Genomic DNA, 18,969 nt, shown 5'->3' with positions numbered 1-18,969 from the left:
GAAAGTTTGAAATTGGATTTTTGTTCGTCGAAATTAGTCGCGACGAGAAATACGTCAACCGACGTTACTTCGCGCCGTCATTCTCCATTTTCGTCGAAGTAAAAAAGGCGAAAAAGAAACCGAGAACTAGGAAGGAAATTGCGGCTTAGCCTCCGATGTGGGTTTATCCGACTAATTACTCTGTCATAATCGCGAACTCCTACCTTTTAACCCATCTTTCGCTGAGCGGAATGAATCGATTAATCGAGTCCTATTATCGGCGTGAAAGTTTTCCCCCTCCAATAATCGATGAAACACGTCTCGAAGACGCGTTTGACTTAATACACGATTAGCATAGGCTGTCCTCTTCGTGGGGGAATTTTTTACGCCTTGATTTGCATGCAGTCAGTGGCTCGTGAAAATATATGGACATTTACCATAAAAATCTTTCGTGTGTATATCGTGTGCGTTATATAAAATATTTTGAAATTCTATCGGCACTGTTACGAGACACAACTGTCGTGGTTATATTAACCAAATTTGAAATTAGCCTGGAAATTTATATCACAATGGTTAGAGAAATATATTTAATAAGAAATTTGCACGAATAGCCATTTTAAATATACTGCGAACGTCAAAGATGATCCAACTGAATATAGAGGCTTCTTAGTAGATGGTATTTCTAATAATTCATCCTTTCTCAACAGGCGAATAAAAAAAATCATTATTTCAAAACCTACCTCTCGAGAGATATCAGAGAGTTGTTGGAATTAAATTATAAGATAATATTTCCATTTTGCTGGCTTCGTTCTTTCTACGGGTCCTTTACTTATTAAATTTTCCCTGCAAGAGAAAAGAACGCACCATCAGAGAAAATAATAGAGGACGAAGCAAAGAAGAGGAATAGAACGAAGCAAGAAATTATCCTTTGGGTTGCGCAGAGAGGAGCGGAAGTAAATCAAATTTTGAAAACGTGCGATAACCAACGACAACGCAGCGATAAGGAGAAGCTTTTTAAAGCTCAAACGCTCGACTCGCTGGTTGTACGACACAGATGCGAAAAATCGCTTGACGACGAGAACAGAGCAGAATGTTCGCCGATTGATCGTACTCGCTAATTATTTCGTTAGCAAACGAAAGAATGAACGAAGATAAAACCGAAGCGGCGAAACTTTTCTCGTCGATTTTTAACCAGAGACTGTTATAACGAGAAACAAAGAGATCCCCGTTAAAGGATACACTGTCATATTAAAACGTAAAGTAAATCCCGTAGATAATGTATCAGAAGCACGAACTTTAAAGGGAACTCGACAGCGTGTGCTTGATCCCACCGGCAAACAGCTTAGTCTAGTGAAAATGGCAAAGGAAATGTTGCGTCTTTCTAACGACCAGATGCACTTTCCTTTCCAGGGCTTTATTACTTTCACATTTTTCCTTCAAATAAAAAAAAATCGACGTTCCATTATCTTACCGAGGGAAATATGTACCCTTTTCTAATATTTTCATGAAAATAAAATAGCTGCTACTCCTTGAAATAATTAAGAGAATCTTATCATAAACAATTCTATCGTATCGATCAGGTGAATTTTAATACACCAATGAACAAATATATTGAAATGGTAATTCCATTTCTAACTTGTTATTTGAAAGCTCAAGGGAAAAACGAGTGATATCTACCTATAAAAGAGCGTTCTACCAGCAACGGAAATATTATCATTGATCTTATCAACATCAAAGAAGGTCCTCGAACTGATAGTTTCGAACAATTTAATTAAATCGTCCACCAACATGTGTACAACACGATCGCGTTTCCGGCACAGATCATATAGAAACAGGCTATTCGCGTTAAAGAAAAAAAAAGAAAAGAAAACGTTAGAACGCTTCTGCTGATTTGTGTATCCAGCGTTAAACGTGTCGCTCGTGGAAGAAAAGGGGTGGAAGGCGTGTCCCCGTGAAGAGACGAAATCGCGGTTGTTCGCCTCGAAACTTTCCGCCAACGCGTCCGACCTTTCTACCTTTTTGCGAGAGCTTCCAGAGCACGCGCGTCGCGACGTCGACCAACCAGAGAGGATGGGAAAGACAAAAGAGAACGAGAGACACAAGAAGATGCAACATGCGTGAATACGTGCACGCTCGAGGCAGCGAGCATAGTTGTATTCGTAGGTTCCTGGCGGGAAACGCGCGCCGACGGAAGAGAAACGAATTTCTGTCAGACTCACCCTCCGCGCAACATAAATCGCGTCGGTTGAGCTTCACGCGTACTTTTCCTCCGTGTGCTTCGATGCTAAAAGCAAAAGAGAATAGGAAGGCCGGCTGACGGCAGGCCGAACAGCGAAGCCACCACTGTTACCCGAGAAATGCTAATTGCGAAATGTAGTTTTTTCTTTCTTCTCGTTCCTTTCTCTTTTTTTTTTTTTTTTGCTTCTCCATTTTCCCGTTGTTCTTTTTCTTTCTTCTCCCCTTTTTTTTTTCAACGTCGACCTCTGACAACGATGTCTGGCGCGCGCGAAAAAAATCGTAACGCGAGCCAGCCTAACAACATCCCTTTGTTCAAAACAAGAGCTTATTTTACAGGGGTAGATGAGGGATCGCGATAGAATCATCCATCTACCTTAACCTTCTGCGATCTACCACGGCAACGTCCCTTCTCTGTTCTACCAGCATCTTCTTTTATTTATATTTATTTCTCGTATTTTTTTATTATTTAGAATAGGAACATCATCCAAGTATCTGCTAAATCTAACCAAAACGTAACGTAAATCGGCATTATTTACTCACAACGCGATTACATGCAGAGTGTTAAAAATATAATTCGAGAACTAAGCGACGGTTATACGTATACGGAAAAATTACTCGGTACGCTGATCTTGACAATTTATTTCAGGCTCGTTAAAATCGGTCGAGGTGTCTCCTATTGTAAATAAGTGTTCCTTGCTTTTCTCTCCTTTTTCATTTAATACTCGGTACTATTGCACAGCTTGTATGCATATTATCATTTATTGTTTTTCTCGGCAGTTTAGACAGATTTATTTACGCGATCGTAACCAATGTTACAACGCGATCGCAGCTGTGATACACAGGAGTTGCGGGTCGTAACATCAATTGTTCCAACGATTGTTCATTTGCATGCCGGTGTAATTTTAATCGCGCAGCTAATTAAACCGACGATCGCTAAATTTTGCCGCCCGTTGCACGTCAGCCCCGACAACCAGCCGTATTTTCAAAAGTACAAAAGTCGCTAGACACTCGAGCGACTGTGTGCAAAATGTATTTTTCGTTGCCACGGAAACCACGGACGCTACCCTTTGAATTTCAAACTGCGGACACCGCTTTCACCTCTGAAAGATACGACCGTGTTTCCAATTAACCCGCAATTAATTATTTTTATCGCGGAGTGCCGCGATCGATACAATAATTAAGCCAATATAACTACCAATTAGAACGTTAATTGCTAGTTTTTATTAGAAGCTGGTTGCCGCCTAAAGCATAAATTCCACGGGCAGCGTTTCAGACGCCAGTTTATTCGACCTTTTCAAATAAAAGCACGGGAAGATACAGAATGCTGGGCAAGAAACGACGTAAGTTATTTGTTGTAGCACACGAAGAAGAAAAAAATATACATTGAAATTCGTATCCTTTGCGAGATCTAGTTAGAGCATCTAAAATACACGCGCACTGAGAAGTTTCAAGCAAGTCAAAAGAAATAATGACTCGTTTAAATAAATCATTCTTAATTAATTAAATTAATTATTTAAGTTAATTAAATCATTCTTAAAAATATGTACGAAAAAGTTCGTCTAATCCAAAACGCAAAGTATGTCCAGCTATGCCTTTAATTAGTACTAAATTCGGTTAGTTTTGAAAAGAAAAGCTACGTGTAGATAATGCGTGATAAAATTATACGTAGTAATTTAATTTCAATTTGTACGCCACATTAATGAAGAGTAACGGACATAACATTTATTAATAATCATGCAAAATAGATCGACGGTTCGATCAAACGATAAAGTTCTTCGTATAATGTTCGCTTAATCGAGTCCGAGCTAGTTGGAATATTATCCTATTTCGCATTGATCGCGGCTAATTAAATCCTACAAAATGTGCTGTTAATTTTGCCGTTCGTCAAAAGAGGCTATCGTGAAATTTATCGCGAGTCATTAACGTGGCCGCTTTACCGAGAACGAAATTTACCTTGCGAAAACATTTTGATAAACTATCGATCTGCGTCTCTCCGATCGCGAAATTTAGCTGCAACGCAACCGTGTACATAAACAGCGTAGAAATTGCCGCTAAACATAGATCGAAGTCACTCTCTCTCCCTTAGATATAGGACAATGTATGATGTAATTTTTAGGTTTCTAATATCCACAGGTCTAAGTAAAGAAAGACACTCGAAGATAAGAAGATAAACGAGAAAAGATCGAACTTGAGAAAAGTACAAACGAAAGTTCGTAATAGCACGCGAGTAGTTTGAACTTTTCCACGATCGAATCGTCATCGTTTTGGAAGAAAGGTGACGATTGCTTCGTACAAAATTCAAAGCGTATCGATCCTAGTTCCAGGCTTACGAAGTATCATCTTCGTAAAGTTCGTTCGTTAGGTGATATTGTAGGACAAGGCAGAAACTCCTTCGTTGCCGAGGTTTAATCAGACTCGCATAATTTTAGAAGAAATCGTTCGACAAACTATATACATGCACGTGGCTAGCAGAAACTTCCGATCGTTCACCGAACAACTACTATCGTCTTCGATAACCAACACCAAACCAAACAAGAAATTATCGTCTATGTTTATGGTTGTTATACGGGAATCTATGTTTTATCAACGTTTTCTAAAAATATGGAACCGAATTTTCCCGCATGAACGAGTAAACTTTTTCTGCGAAAAGTTACTGGACCTTAAATATCGGATTTTACGTGTTCTGCTCTTAAAATAACCATCTCTGCTTTAATCCTCTGTTTTAATTATAATCCCGTTGTAAAATAAAGAGAAAAACAGTTCTGGTCGTGTATTTCGTTGGACGTAAAAATTGAAATAATCAATTCACGATCCTCGCTGATGAATCGGTTATTAAATATAAATATTAACGACGGATATATTTTTCAGAAATACGTGGTGGGCCCGTTCGATCACAAGAGATACACGTACGATCGCTACATGCCGCTAATTTTTATCGGTGGTGTGCCACGATCTGGCACTACCTTGGTACGCGCCATGCTCGATGCACATCCCGATGTCAGGTGAGTCCATACGCCGGACAAATTGCCAATTATCGACCGATACGACCGACGTTGAGCGTACTTGGTCAACATTATCGTCAAAAATCAATCCATCGTTCGAGTATTTCATACACGGATAATTTTTCATCGACAGGTGCGGACAGGAGACACGGGTGATACCAAGAATCTTGCAGATGAGGATGCACTGGCTGAAATCTGAAAGGGAAAATCTGCGTCTTTCGGAAGCGGGCATTTCGAAAGAAGTGAGTATTTTTAGTAGCTTAGATCATTTTATGCGAGCGATTCCTCTATACGGTTGATCGAAATAGAGTCTTCCGAATGACTCATTCGATATTAAAATCAAATAAAAAGAGAAAAATTGATAATACGAAACGACTGAAGCGACGTATTGAATTTTAAAATTATTCCTTGGTAAAATATAAAAAATTTGACATATTCTTCTCTTGTGATTTTCATGTATAATTAACGATATTAATGAGAAAATAATCGATTGTTTAGGTAATGGACAGTGCTATAGCAGCATTCTGCCTGGAAATAATAGCGCGACACGCGGAGCCGGCACCGCGGTTATGCAACAAGGATCCCCTCACTCTGAAGATGGGCTCGTACATTCTCGATCTCTTCCCAAATGCCAAGTTTATCTTCATGATCCGCGACGGTCGTGCCACCGTGCATTCCATTATCTCGAGAAAGGTATGGCCCGATCGAAGGCTTCGACCTCCGCTCTGTCGGCCATTCCGGCTGATATATGCAAATTTATCCCACTTCATTCGCGAATATTAAAATGAGACGTACTCGTCGGTACAAGCGAGAACGAAAAAAGAGGACGAACAGGAATTTACGTATTTCTTTTATGCAAAACAGAATGAATCGAAACGACATGCAATGGCAGCATGTAAAATCATGCAAATCCAAAAGCAACTCGTCGTAATCTTGTAATCGAGTGGATCGTTGATTTTATGCACAGTTGATCGAATATTACCTTATCTTTTCGAACGAGACAAAGGGCGTATATCACTTTTCGAATAACTATATAGATCGATGGTTGTTCCACGTAACTATAACTATATAGATAACGATTTGTCTTTCAGGTGACTATAACAGGATTCGATCTGTCCTCGTATCGACAGTCGTTGATCAAATGGAACCACGCGATATCTATAATGTACGGCCAATGTAAGGAAATTGGCTCGGACAAGTGTTTGATGGTTCCGTACGAACAACTGGTGCTACATCCGCGTGAATGGATGAAGAAGATTCTCAAATTTTTGGACGTTCCTTGGAACGAGTCTGTGATGCATCACGAGGAATTCATTAACAAACCAGGCGGCGTGCCATTGAGCAAGTAAGCATATCTTCTTAATGTGTACTTAATTGGTTCGATGAAAAATTAGGATTTAATAAGAGACGAAACTTCCGTTGAAACGATAAATGCGAGACACGAAAATGAAGAAGCGATCGGGGACTAAAATCTATCGTATTTTTGGAATGTAGGGTAGAAAGGTCGTCGGACCAGATCATAAAGCCGGTCAATCTGGAGGCACTGACCAAGTGGGTAGGCCACATTCCGGATGATGTGGTCAGAGAGATGCCTGACATCGCACCGATGCTTTCTGTGCTCGGCTATGATCCTTATGCTAATCCGCCGGTGTACGGAGCACCGGACAGGCTGGTTAGCGAAAACACCAGACGGTATGTAACCAAAAATAATCGGGCAACTTTTAATTATATCGTTTCCATCGGCAAATTCTTGACCAGACATCGTTTTGTTTTCAGGGTGCTAGCAAACGGTGAAGTATGGGCAGCCAGGGCACGCCAATTCTCTTTAGAGAAGCTGATCGAGCTGAGCAAAGAGGATGAGGCTACCAACGCCCCAAACGCGTGACCTCGGACACATCTTTCCCTAGGCACGCGAACCTCGAATCCGTACAATTTCTGTAACGTCTAACGACGGTCTTGGGAGAGCCAGTAACGAATAATACTACCGGAAAAACGCCAGACGAGTGCGGTCTTTTTCATGCGAAGTTGTTTCTCTAGATCAGAGGCACGCTCGGCCGTCTTGTCAAGAGAATATATTCGAGGACAGTGAATTGTAACCTGGCAAACGAGAGGGACGCAAGGATTCGTCTAGTTTAAGGTTGACTCTCGATTATATGTACATGTTCAATCTCGGCCCATAGACACGGAGTTATAGATTGCTGTGCAATTTTTCGCATACGCGAACGTGATTATTCTCTCTGTACGATATATGTTAACCGGTAGATATTCATCTTCGATTCGTACCGAACGCGTAACGATCTCGTCACTTTCCGTGATTCGGTACTATTCTTTTTCGACGAATTAGATGAATTTTCTGCGATACACGATTCCACAGTGCAGAATGCAAGCGTACCGAATCAAGCAAAGTGTAAACGGGAGAAGAAAATGCCATGCTAGAGTTGCTAATTGTTTCGGTCTTGTTTGTTCTTTTTTATTATCATGAATGATATAAATCTCGCCCAGTATGTGCTATGTTGAAACTGTTTCTGTACGATTTCGTCTGATGGCCAGTGACAAGAACCTATGTAGGCTATGGAGCTTCTATGTAAAAAGTGTACAAGGTGAACGTGCTGAATGTCGTGGAAAGGAAGCGAAAGTATTGTATCGATGCGAACAGGAAAATCTCTGTATAATATTTTCTATTATGATAGAAATGATTTCTATGACTTTCTACGTGAAAACAAAATACGCGTTTTCGTATGTAGAACTTATTTCTTATTGAGACATGACTTTGATCGATCACGATGAAGGAAACTTTTGTGTTCCTTTTCTTCTCTGCTTTTTGTTAGCCTTTTCTCTGCATTCATACATTAACGAAAATCCGTGCTGATAAACTGGCGAGAACTTTATCTTTCTATCGTATTCATTGTATTATGTATATTAGCATGATCGTGATTCGACTAATTACAAGAAAATTATATTTATATGCTAACGAAATATGAAAAAGTGTACCGGATTAACAATTGAAAACAAAAAGGGTGTCGAACGAGCTATTCCCTGAATTTATGATTTCGTTATTGACTGTCAATAATGATGCGCAGCGAATGTTGCTGCAAGAGCTACTACGATTGTAAGAGGACCGAATAATGTTCTTAATTGTTGTATCAATCGGCACTTGATACAAATGCAACAACTTCGATGTGGCATTATGTCATTCGTGTCAACCGTGTTACTGTCTATCGAATTATACGATTAAATTATTTTAATATTACAAAACCTGCAGCTATTCCTTTCCCTTCCTCGAGCACGAAATTTCAACGGAAGAAAGTAAGTATGAATGTAAGTATTGTACACATAAAACATGGTAAAAAGAAGTTAAACATCTTAGGAAAACAATTTGTTACATGATCGTTGACGCAACTGAAAGGGGACTAAAATTTTGAAATTTTAAAATCAGTGATGCCAACTCTAATAAACTTAAAATAAATTACACTGTTGACTGATAGAATATAAAATTACATTTTTGCAATAGATTTAATCGGAATAAAACATACTGTTTAGTAATTCATACAATATTTCTGTAGTTCATTTTATTTTGTATTATAACTTTGTTCAGACTGTCATGAGAACGAACATTGTGCTTGTTTAAAACCACTACAAAAGAGTTGTGAACTATCTCATAAATATATTAATGTACTATATTTAATTTAAAAAAAGGCATACGACATACTATCTAATTGTTGACATTCGTCCACATAAATTAAATTCTTCTTAAAATTTTAACCATAATTATAGAAATCATACTAATATTGACTAGAGTGGTAAAATTGGGCGCGAGATCTTCCACATAAGTAACTGTGATATTAATATCTTAGCATTTAAAAATTTTAACAAAAAATTTAAATAGGAATTTTAATGAAATATTAAATATTGTTTTATTGGGTGTAAAATAACACGTCTCTTTAAAATTAGCCATCCTTCTAAAATCTATTTGTGAAAGCAATCTAACCTATCATCATCGTATCAAACTATTAGAAACTGGTAATACCTAACACATAACGTAATTTGTGCAGCATAATTTTTTAATAAATAAATAATGATGCTTTCGAGTTGTTTTAGTTATAAAATGTGTAATATGTAAATATAAGTCTCTGACATTTTATTTTATCATTGAATATCTATTTGTCAATTAAAAATTGTATCAGATTCAAAGAGACAGTGAAAGTATTTAAAAATGACGAGTCAAGAGAGCCAAATTGTAAATATAAATCTCTATTTTATTGTATCAAATGAATATAATTCTGAAGATGATTGTGGTGAAGATATGTGTCATTCATACAATGTTAGTAAATTTATTTTGACATAAATAATAACTTTTAAGCAATAATAAAAACAATGTATATTGATCTTTTAGAAATGTTGTGAAAATGATTTACACCCAAGGTGGATCAGTGAAAGAGATTGTAATAAAATGAAACCTAATAAAACTGATGTCTTCGTAATGGAAAAATTCGAAGGAGAAACATTTAATAAATTAAGAACATTTAAATGTTCGTAAGTAGGAGTTTAATTGCTGATATAATTACTGATAATTTAATAATACTTTGATTTTTTAAAAATAGTATATAATGTTATTTTACTTCTACAGCATAATTGGTCCAAAATGTTTATTAGTTTGTTTTAATAATGGAGAACCAATCCCAGAAGGAACAAGCCCAGTGTATACAACGACAATGAGAGGTCTATGTGTATGTGCTTCTGGTTTATCTTCGGAAGAAAAGGTATACCCATTAACTGTTTCTACGCTCAACAAAGAGGAAATTATCCAAAAATCTTATTATTACAGGAACATGTAGAAAAATTAGTAGAATATATGGGAGGAATGTTTACAAAACAGTTACGTAGTCGTGTAACGCATCTTGTAACATCATCTGTCATGTCTGCTAAATACGAGGTAACTAAATTTATATCGGTAAAATTATATAGATATTCTTGTCATAATGTTTATTTCTTTTTAATAGACAGCAATAGGTATGAAAATACCAATAGTTACAAAAGAATGGATTGAAGCAATCTGGGAAATGAATTTAAAGGATTTTGTTATGCCACATGACAAAATGTTTGATAAATATAAAGCTTCTGTGTTTCTTAACTTAGTTGTAACGTCAACAAATCTTCCAAAACGTCAGAAGGAAGAAATTAAACGTTTAATTAACACTAACGGAGGGGTAAGATATATAGCTTTTTAAATTTTTATTTTCCCTTTTACCTAACTATTCCCTTATATTGTTATTCTCTTTTTAGATATTTATGGGTCCTTTGGATGGGGCAAAAGTTAAAGTTGTACTTGCACCTGAAAATAGCCCAATAAGTGAGAAGCTTAAATATGCAAAAAAAGCAAATATTGCTTGTTTAACACCAAATTGGATATATGAAAGTATAAAGGTTGGCTATGCTTTGCCTTTTAAAGACTACCTAATTAAGACACTAAAAGCATGTTCCACTCCAGAAAAGTTCAACGGTAAAAATATTTCTTTAATGTTATAAATCTATAGATTAGTAACTGATATTACAATTTTTTTAATGCACAGTATGTGAAAGTTTTAATTGTTCTACGATAAGTTCCATAACATGTGACACGCAGCAAGGTAATTATATAGACGAAACCTCAATAACAACAATGAGCAATGTTTCTACCCTCGATACTTTATATAACAATGTTTCTACTGGTTAGTATTACAAAATGCACGAAAGTGTCTTATAACAAGGATGAATTGTATTCTAAATTTATTTAAATTTTTCAGTTTCTACAACTACTACAGTCTTGGATAGACTTACATTTAGTGAAGCAAAATCGGCTGGTCCGTTTCTAGATGGTTGCAATGTGCGTAAATTACATAAAAAATTTGTCATGTTCTGTAATATTGTCCCATGATATTTTTCTAATCAATTCTTTTTTTTTTCTCTTTAGATTTACCTAGCTGGATTCGCTTCTAATCAACGGGATAAACTTAACAAAATATTAAACGTAGGTAGTGCAACGCGACTTGATGATATATCTGACGCTTTAACACACGTTATCGTCGGGGACGAAAACAGAGCAGCTAGTGAACTGAAACTACTGAGATCAAAAAGATTATGGTATAATGTTAATTTAATGTTTATAAATATCTATTTAAAATTCTGTGATTTAATACCATGAATATTTGATATAGTCCATATATATTGACATTGGAATGGTTGGAAGAAAGTGTCAAATTAAAACGGCCCGCGCCAGAAGAAAATTTTGTATGTGGACAAAAAAATACTGTAGTTCAAAAAGTTACAGAACCAGCATCACCATTAAGTAAGAAGGTAAATACATAAAAAATATAGTATATAAGTATTTGACGTATGCATGTATTTTTGCAGAATTTACAAATGCTACAAAAACCGAAGAAAGTCTCTATATCGTCTTTTGACATAGATCGAAAATTGGCGATGTTGGAAAAAGAGAAAGAATCATCTGATCTACTTCAACATTATCTTCAAGATACAGCTGGTAATGTCTGTAAATAATTGCATACATTGTTATAAAATAAAATGAATATATATCTTATTTATTATTAGATGCAACAAATGATAAAACAATGCAAGAATTTTTAAAGCCCAATACACTTGTTTCGGGAGAAGATAATGTTAAAACCTTGATAGATGATCATGAAAGTAAAAAAAAATGCTTAAAAGAATCTATAACACTCGCAGCAGATGATACTGCAGTACCGATTAATCAAACATCTACTATGAATGATAGACTATTTGAAGGTAATGCACTAATAGAATATGTATAGCAATGAACTAAAATAATGTTAAAATGTACATACAGGTTTGACATTTGTCGTAACTGGCTTCAACGAAGAAGATAATTTTGTAGTTGAAACTATAATGGCAATGAATGGAAAAGTAGTTTCAAGCACGTTCGCTGGTATTCCAGATTATGGTGTAGTACCAAAATGTGGCGCACCTTTAAAACATACAGTGAATGAAATCGTTACCGATTTATTTATCGTAAGTTTAAGCTTTTTATTTCAATTTTTATATTTTCATATCTTTTAATGTTAATATTTTTTTGTAGGAAGATTGTGTAAATCAGGAACAAATAGTTGAAATTATGTATTATCATAAACCTCTATCTATAAAAAAGCATTCTACTCCGTTATCAGACTGTGTTATTACAATGAGCACATATGTTGGAGTAGAACGAATGTATCTTATAACATTAGCTGCGGAATTGGGTGCCATGTATTATTCTTATCATACACCTTAATGATAACTAAACTTAATCAAGTATTAAATCATTGTTAATTTCAGGTGTCAAGATATTTTCGTTCGTAAAACTAATCTTGAAAAAAATATATATAGAAGCACCCATTTGGTTTGTCCGACACCCGAAGGAAACAAATATAATGCTGCAGTGAAGTGGAAATTACCAGCTGTTACCGCAGAATGGTTAAAAGCCTGTGCAGTTCAATCGAAACGGGTTGACGAAACACCGTTTCTTGTAGGAGAAACTATAGGTACACAAATATTTAACACATCCATATTAAATATGTATACACACAAATTTTTTTAATATTAATCCTTCCTCCAAGCTCCTGAAAGACCAACTGAAACTAACGAAACAGACGCAAGTTCACTTAAAGTTAACTCGAATCAAATAGATCTACCAACTGAACCAGCAGCTAGGAACATTATTACTCCAAAACGACATTTATCAAATTTACAAGTATATATATATAGTTTTACATATTTCTTTTATTATTAATTTACGATTTATTACTAAAAATATATATTATAGAATCAAGATGGCACTTCCGGTGATAAACCATTAATAAATAAAAGGCTTAGTTTACTTATGAACAAAACTCCTCAATCGCAGTTTCATATGTCTACGCCAGAAACAGCATCTAGTCAAGTATCTAGACCCAATTCTTCACCAGACACAAGAAAAGATTGGGCAAAATGGGTTGATAATTTTCCAGAGTCAAAAATAGAAGAACCTCCTTTAAAAAAAAGGGCACTTAGTACAGTTAGTATTTCTTTTAAGCTTAATTATGTGCATAATGCATAAATATCTAATAGATATTAACATGGTTGAATTTATAGCCTCTTTCAGAACTTAAAAGACAGTTATGGCAGAAACTAAAAAGTGAGACTTATGATCCAGAGGTAGCACGCTTTATTTATATATAATATATATATATATATATATATATATATATATATATATATATATGTGTGTATATTGATAAATATTTATATATATATATTAATAAATATTATGACATTACAGCGGAATAATGCAGATGAGACATTATCTCTTAACGACGATCAAGCGTCAAAAGAGGCACCGGAAGAAGCAAAAGATGATAGCAAAATAACCGCTACTACTCCCATTAGGAAAAAATTAGAATTCACAGATGAAAATAATGCACTGCCAAATAATGAGATTAATATGTAAGTTAATACATAAATGTGTTTCACTATTTATGTATAAAATTCTTTATAGACCTTTCATAGGATTTTGTTTTTTATAGGCAAATTGCACAACTGGATCAAGTACTTCAAAGAGCATCAAGTACTCCCGAGAATAGGTATTCTCTTTCCGGAGAGAATGCAGACACATATAGCGCTGAATGTTCCGATCCCATACAAAAATGTAGGTACATTTATATCTATTTATTAATATTTAATTTCTAATATATATTCTTCGTTATAGTTATTGTAAAAGATTCTCAACCTGTCGATGCTATTGTATGGGAAGATCCCAGCCACTCAAAACGGGTAGGTTCTTTTCATAAATCGATTCTATTTTGAATATTTGATATCAATTAACCGTAATTATAAACGTTGTTCTATACGAAGTTGATAACGCATGGAGAACAAAATGAAAGTATCGCACACGAAGAACATACTGTAAACAACGATGAAGAAGAATCCTTAGAAGAAGAATCCTTAGAAGAAGAAATTGAATCAGAAAAAAAGAAACCAAAATTCATGCTATCAGGCATGAAGGTATATTAATTGTTATATCTATGCACGATACATATTCAATACGTATATACATGCATAATATTTTATATTTATCTCAATAGGATAGAATGGCATATGAAAAAGTGATAAGAGATCTCGACGGTGAGGTATCATCGGATGCTTGCTTTGATATAAGTGCAACACATTTGCTTTGTATTAAACCATCAAGGAATGAAAAAATGCTTGGAAGTATAGCATCAGGAAAATGGGTTCTACATTGCATGTATTTGCGGGACTCTGAACAAGAAGGGAAATTCCTTGATGTTAGTATTGATTCTCTTGATTTATCGTTACCATATTTTACCTATATTTTATGTTTACGAGTAGTCTTTTACTTCACTTCAATTACTTATTGGCAGGAAGAAAAATATGAATGGGGGAATCCAAAAAGTAAAGGCATTATACCGGATCCTACTGACAAAGTTGAAGAAACAATCGCAGCAGCTGCATATAGATGGAGGCTTAGATTATTAAAAGAACCGAATAGGCCGTTTCACAATATGGTTGCTTTGTTATTAGCTTCTGGGGACAAATACGATCAGTTTAGAAGATTAATCGAAGCTGGAGGTGGGAAAGTTGTCCAAGCACGGTAAGTTTTTTTTTTTATTAAACTCATATTATTTACAGATATGTTATAGTTTACATGTTATTTGTTCTAGACCACCATACGATACAAGTCCAACTGGGAAGAAGATAACTCATTGTTTCGTGAATCCTAAACAAGCCAGTCAACCGATCGACTGGGCAATGTTGGCCAGTAAAGGTATCCTCTGCTTTATGCCACAATATTTAAGCGATCATCTTACCGCGCAAACCCCATTAAATCCACGAGAATGTGTAATCGATGAATTTAAGAAGTATTTAACATTACTACCGAAATAAAACGTTAACAAATAACGCCCCCAAAAGATTTTGTATAATAGTATTTACAAATGTATATCTGTATATAAAAAAAATACACACGTCATATTTTATTAAATAGATTCCTTTATTCTTATTCCTTCATAACGTTCCCTTTCATTCCTTTTTATGGGAGTATAAGAAGAAAAAGAAAAGATATATTTTTCAATAATGCGATAGATTCCTTATAGTTTTGTAAAATTTAACCTAAAGTCTTCTTTTACTGTCAAGAAAATATTACGAACATCAATGCCATCTTTGTTGCATGTGGGATCTAACGAAATTTCGTAATCTTTAAGTATCGAAATTAAAGCCATACCACTTTGCAATAGACCGAGTCGTACTCCTACAATAAATATGTCATTAAAGTGTAGAAGTTAACAATATTATATTAATATTATAAAAATATTTCACGTTAAATAATGTTAAATAAATATTTACCGATGCAAACTCTTGGCCCATCGCCGAAAGGCATGTACGTGCATTGTTTGATATTATCTTTATTTTTATCGCTAAATCTGTCAGGATCAAAATGCTGAGGATCTGCAAAATATCTTGGGTCACTGTGGAGACCGGTTAAAGCCACGTAGACGGGTGTTCCTTTTTCTACAACTATCTCAGTTCCTGGAATCTAAAAAATCTATCATTTAGAACGTTATATGACCAATGACATATTCAACTTCAGCATGTAAGAGATCTCTAACGGCATAAAAGATAAGACTCTTTTTGTCGAGTCATGTAGTCGTACGATATTTAATATGAATTCATATATTATAAAAGAAGAACATTCTCTGTTGTTGTGGCTATATATAATATTTTTCTCATTTTTGAAACTTATAAAAGAAGACTCGAATAAGATACAAAATGTTAATAACAATCGAATTAAAAGAAAATATGATCCTCGTAAATAAATTTTTACGAGGAAAAGAATCCGTGTTGTTTGCTAAAAAGTGCATGTCCTTCAATCTTGTTTGCCATGATAAGTAAACAATTATTCGTTTCCTTATTTGTTACATAATGACTAAAATAGTTAGATAATAACTGAACACACGCACGCAAGGAAAAGATATTCTTTGTATTTTAATATTCGAATTATCCGAAGAAAATATTTCGTTGAACAAGTTTATAACGAATCATTATTCTAATTTGTCGATTTACCTTGTAGTCTTTCACACAAATACGATCAATAAGTGGAGCTGGAGGATAAAATCGTAGAGTTTCCGATATAACTTGATTAAGATATTTCATACTCTGGAAGGCCTCGTAAGTCATTCCATGTTCCTTCAACTTCTCGTGAATTTCTTCTCGCGCTCGTTTTTGAATCTCCGGATGCTTAGCAAGTTCGTAAAGCGTGAAGCATATAGTTGTCACGCTTGATTCACGACCAGCAACGAAAAATATTGCTGCTTGACTCACTAATTCATCGCCCTCGAGCTCTAAAGATAAATCAGTATTTTTTTACACGAATTATACGCATAAGAGAGTTAATCAACGATTAAGATTAAATATCTAACTCTTACTCAGATCATTTTCATTTTTCAAATCTATCAAAGAATCGATCAAGTCCCCCCGCTTAGCTTTGGTCATATGTCTGGTATCCATAGAATTCCAAAATACTTTACGGAAGTAATTTGTAGACGATCCTAACATTTGACCGCCGATCCAGCTCGAAAATTGTGGAAAGAAGAACATAAAGCCAAATTGGATAGCACGAAAAAACGTCATTCGAGTGCCTTCTTGAGCTTTTACGAGGAAAAAAAGAAGAAACGCAATAAACGCGAGATCGTTTCAACTTGCAAGAAGACAACAAAATAAGATAATACGCAACATCGGGAAACGTTTGACAAATACCTTTTTCAAAGAATTGTACCGTTTCAGGATCGAAGGAATTTACTTTAATTCCAAAAGCGACGGAAGATATAATGTCAGTCGTATATCTCAAGGCAACATCCCTTATGAAAATAGTTTTCGTTTTCGCGTCATGTGAAAATTGCTCTTCTAAATATTTGTTCATCGAGTCAGCGATGTCGCCGATCAAATGAAAAAGTTTCTTCATTTTCCCGCTGCTGAACACCGGCGATATTTTTGTCCTAACAAGAGTACACGTTCGTCAATAAATTCTTTTACCATGCTCATAAACATTATTTCGATAAACATTTTAAAAATTAGGAACCTCAATTGTCTCCATTCCGGATTATGCATCGTGAAGAGATTACTACTTCCTATTTTATCTCGAATCGATTGAGCCGTGAAATAACGATCCGGAAAATAATCGAAATCTTTGATTAAAATCTGTTTAATTAATTCCGCATTTCTTAATAACAGGAACGGTTTGTGAAAAATGTAAATTCCAAGAACATCGTCGTTGTCTGAAGCTTCATTGTGTAGATTACCGATCACAATGGAAGGAGATTTTTTAAATTGTATCGCATCTTTTACATTACCAAAGAACCAGTGGGCAGGTAGGGTAGGAACACCTCGTCTTTGCCAGTAAGTACGCCTATACTTTACGTATAAAAGCAGGAACGTCGCAAGGATGACGACCGTAAGAAGAATATTGAGAAAATAGAAGTTTACTAGTGCCATTTTTTGATGACACTCTTCCAGCTACTTTGAAATGATACTGGTGGAGTTTAGCCATCCGCGCTTATATAAGACCGGTCATCAGCTGAGTTATCTATAGGTGATACTTGAAATTAATTTATAAAATTGGAGGAATAATGCCTAGTTTTCTAATCAATTGAACATTTTCTTGTAAAATGACACGAAAATATTTATTATGATAAATAATCGCAATAGTAAGAGTTTATTTATCTATTTTAGTATTGAACGCTTTATGTCTTCGTTAGGACATAATCCGTATCAGTGACGTTTATACTTATAAAACAATGACTTTGCATTTTAAACATATGCATTCATCGCGCGGTCAGAAGATAAAACGTGTCGGATAATTGGATCGGTCGAATAATAGTCTAACCAAATTACCATTTGTTTAGGGACAGATTGATATTGAGGATTTTCTTGTAAAAAAAGGTTGAAGATGTTTATTATGATATTAAATAATCATAGAGATAAGAATTTATTTATTTATATTATTACACAAAGCATTATGTGTATTGCGACATAAACTCTATCGATGACCTTTAATAGTAGTTATCGAAGAATGACTATGCATTTTGTATACGTTCTATTTATCTGCTACAATCAGTGAAGATGTGTCGCATAACTGGATAATAGTCGGATAATAGTGTAGACCATTCGGAATTAACATTTTTCTAAAAACAAATCGATAGTAGAAACATCTTGCATAATATGACTCGGAACGATATCGAAAACAAAATAAGCGACATTTAATAAGCTCCTTCGGAGCCTCCCGAACAAAATATCGATCGAATGAGAAAAACACGAATTCTTTTTACGTTTTGCTTTGTATCTTATAAACTATTGGTCGTACGTGGAAAAGTTTCGATAGAAAGTTGCAGTTAATAAAATTATCTGTAAAATGAGACCTATTACGTTACGATAAGTCCAATTGTTAGGTCGCAAATTAGTAAAAAGCGCAAGGAAATCCATTTTTAGTAGGAAATAACCACAGACACCTCCACGCACCATTTCTAATTCGATCGCGCGAAAACGGTAACTAATGGAACAAATCGCATTATCTCGGCAACTATAAAATAAGCTCGAGTATAGTTAGAATAACAAAGGCTCAGTTATATGTTCATATAATTAACGCTAACCAAAAACTAGTTCGTATAAAGAAGGAACGGATAAGCGAAGTTCCACTGTATACGGTCAA

General features: G+C 35.1%; 3 protein-coding genes across 5 annotated transcripts in view; 2 read left to right on the top strand and 1 right to left on the bottom strand.

The window, feature by feature from the left end:
• Positions 1 to 8,474, top strand: part of LOC132904794 (protein-tyrosine sulfotransferase) — a 191,019-nt gene extending 182,545 nt beyond the window's left edge. For both annotated transcript variants that reach the window (XM_060955502.1, XM_060955501.1), the window contains 6 exons: positions 5,086 to 5,219; positions 5,353 to 5,461; positions 5,718 to 5,912; positions 6,311 to 6,564; positions 6,714 to 6,911; positions 6,996 to 8,474. In XM_060955502.1, coding sequence (XP_060811485.1) covers positions 5,086 to 5,219; positions 5,353 to 5,461; positions 5,718 to 5,912; positions 6,311 to 6,564; positions 6,714 to 6,911; positions 6,996 to 7,104 — 999 coding nt within the window. In that variant the 3' untranslated portion in view covers positions 7,105 to 8,474. The remainder of the gene's footprint in view (positions 1 to 5,085; positions 5,220 to 5,352; positions 5,462 to 5,717; positions 5,913 to 6,310; positions 6,565 to 6,713; positions 6,912 to 6,995) is intronic.
• The window catches only part of LOC132904790 (cytochrome P450 6k1-like), a 298,916-nt gene extending 281,108 nt beyond the window's left edge, over positions 1 to 17,808 (bottom strand). The window contains exons 1-6 of one of the 2 annotated variants that reach the window (XM_060955496.1): positions 17,344 to 17,807; positions 17,022 to 17,260; positions 16,691 to 16,912; positions 16,329 to 16,606; positions 15,612 to 15,801; positions 14,856 to 15,516 (exon numbers count right to left, since the gene is read on the bottom strand). In XM_060955496.1, coding sequence (XP_060811479.1) covers positions 15,356 to 15,516; positions 15,612 to 15,801; positions 16,329 to 16,606; positions 16,691 to 16,912; positions 17,022 to 17,260; positions 17,344 to 17,756 — 1,503 coding nt within the window. In that variant the 5' untranslated portion in view covers positions 17,757 to 17,807 and the 3' untranslated portion in view covers positions 14,856 to 15,355. Of the gene's footprint in view, positions 1 to 14,855; positions 15,517 to 15,611; positions 15,802 to 16,328; positions 16,607 to 16,690; positions 16,913 to 17,021; positions 17,261 to 17,343 lie in introns of those variants that run through there. The other variant, XM_060955497.1, reaches the window with a different exon arrangement.
• On the top strand, positions 8,901 to 15,249 carry LOC132904780 (DNA topoisomerase 2-binding protein 1-like). Its single transcript, XM_060955483.1, has 25 exons — positions 8,901 to 9,540; positions 9,613 to 9,752; positions 9,847 to 9,979; positions 10,045 to 10,152; positions 10,220 to 10,426; positions 10,503 to 10,719; positions 10,790 to 10,927; positions 11,003 to 11,082; positions 11,170 to 11,339; positions 11,414 to 11,552; positions 11,610 to 11,739; positions 11,808 to 12,002; positions 12,064 to 12,245; positions 12,313 to 12,479; positions 12,549 to 12,754; positions 12,830 to 12,963; positions 13,036 to 13,266; positions 13,344 to 13,406; positions 13,531 to 13,694; positions 13,775 to 13,896; positions 13,957 to 14,021; positions 14,103 to 14,252; positions 14,333 to 14,533; positions 14,630 to 14,859; positions 14,930 to 15,249. Exons 1-25 carry the CDS (start codon positions 9,433 to 9,435, stop codon positions 15,150 to 15,152), a joined length of 3,903 nt encoding a protein of 1,300 aa, XP_060811466.1. The 5' UTR covers positions 8,901 to 9,432; the 3' UTR covers positions 15,153 to 15,249.
• Positions 17,809 to 18,969: the final 1,161 nt, after the last annotated feature.

Source organism: Bombus pascuorum, chromosome 3 (genome assembly GCF_905332965.1).
Source record: "Bombus pascuorum chromosome 3, iyBomPasc1.1, whole genome shotgun sequence".
Lineage (NCBI taxonomy): Eukaryota > Metazoa > Arthropoda > Insecta > Hymenoptera > Apidae > Bombus > Bombus pascuorum.
This window is presented reverse-complemented; position numbering and strand designations above follow the sequence as displayed.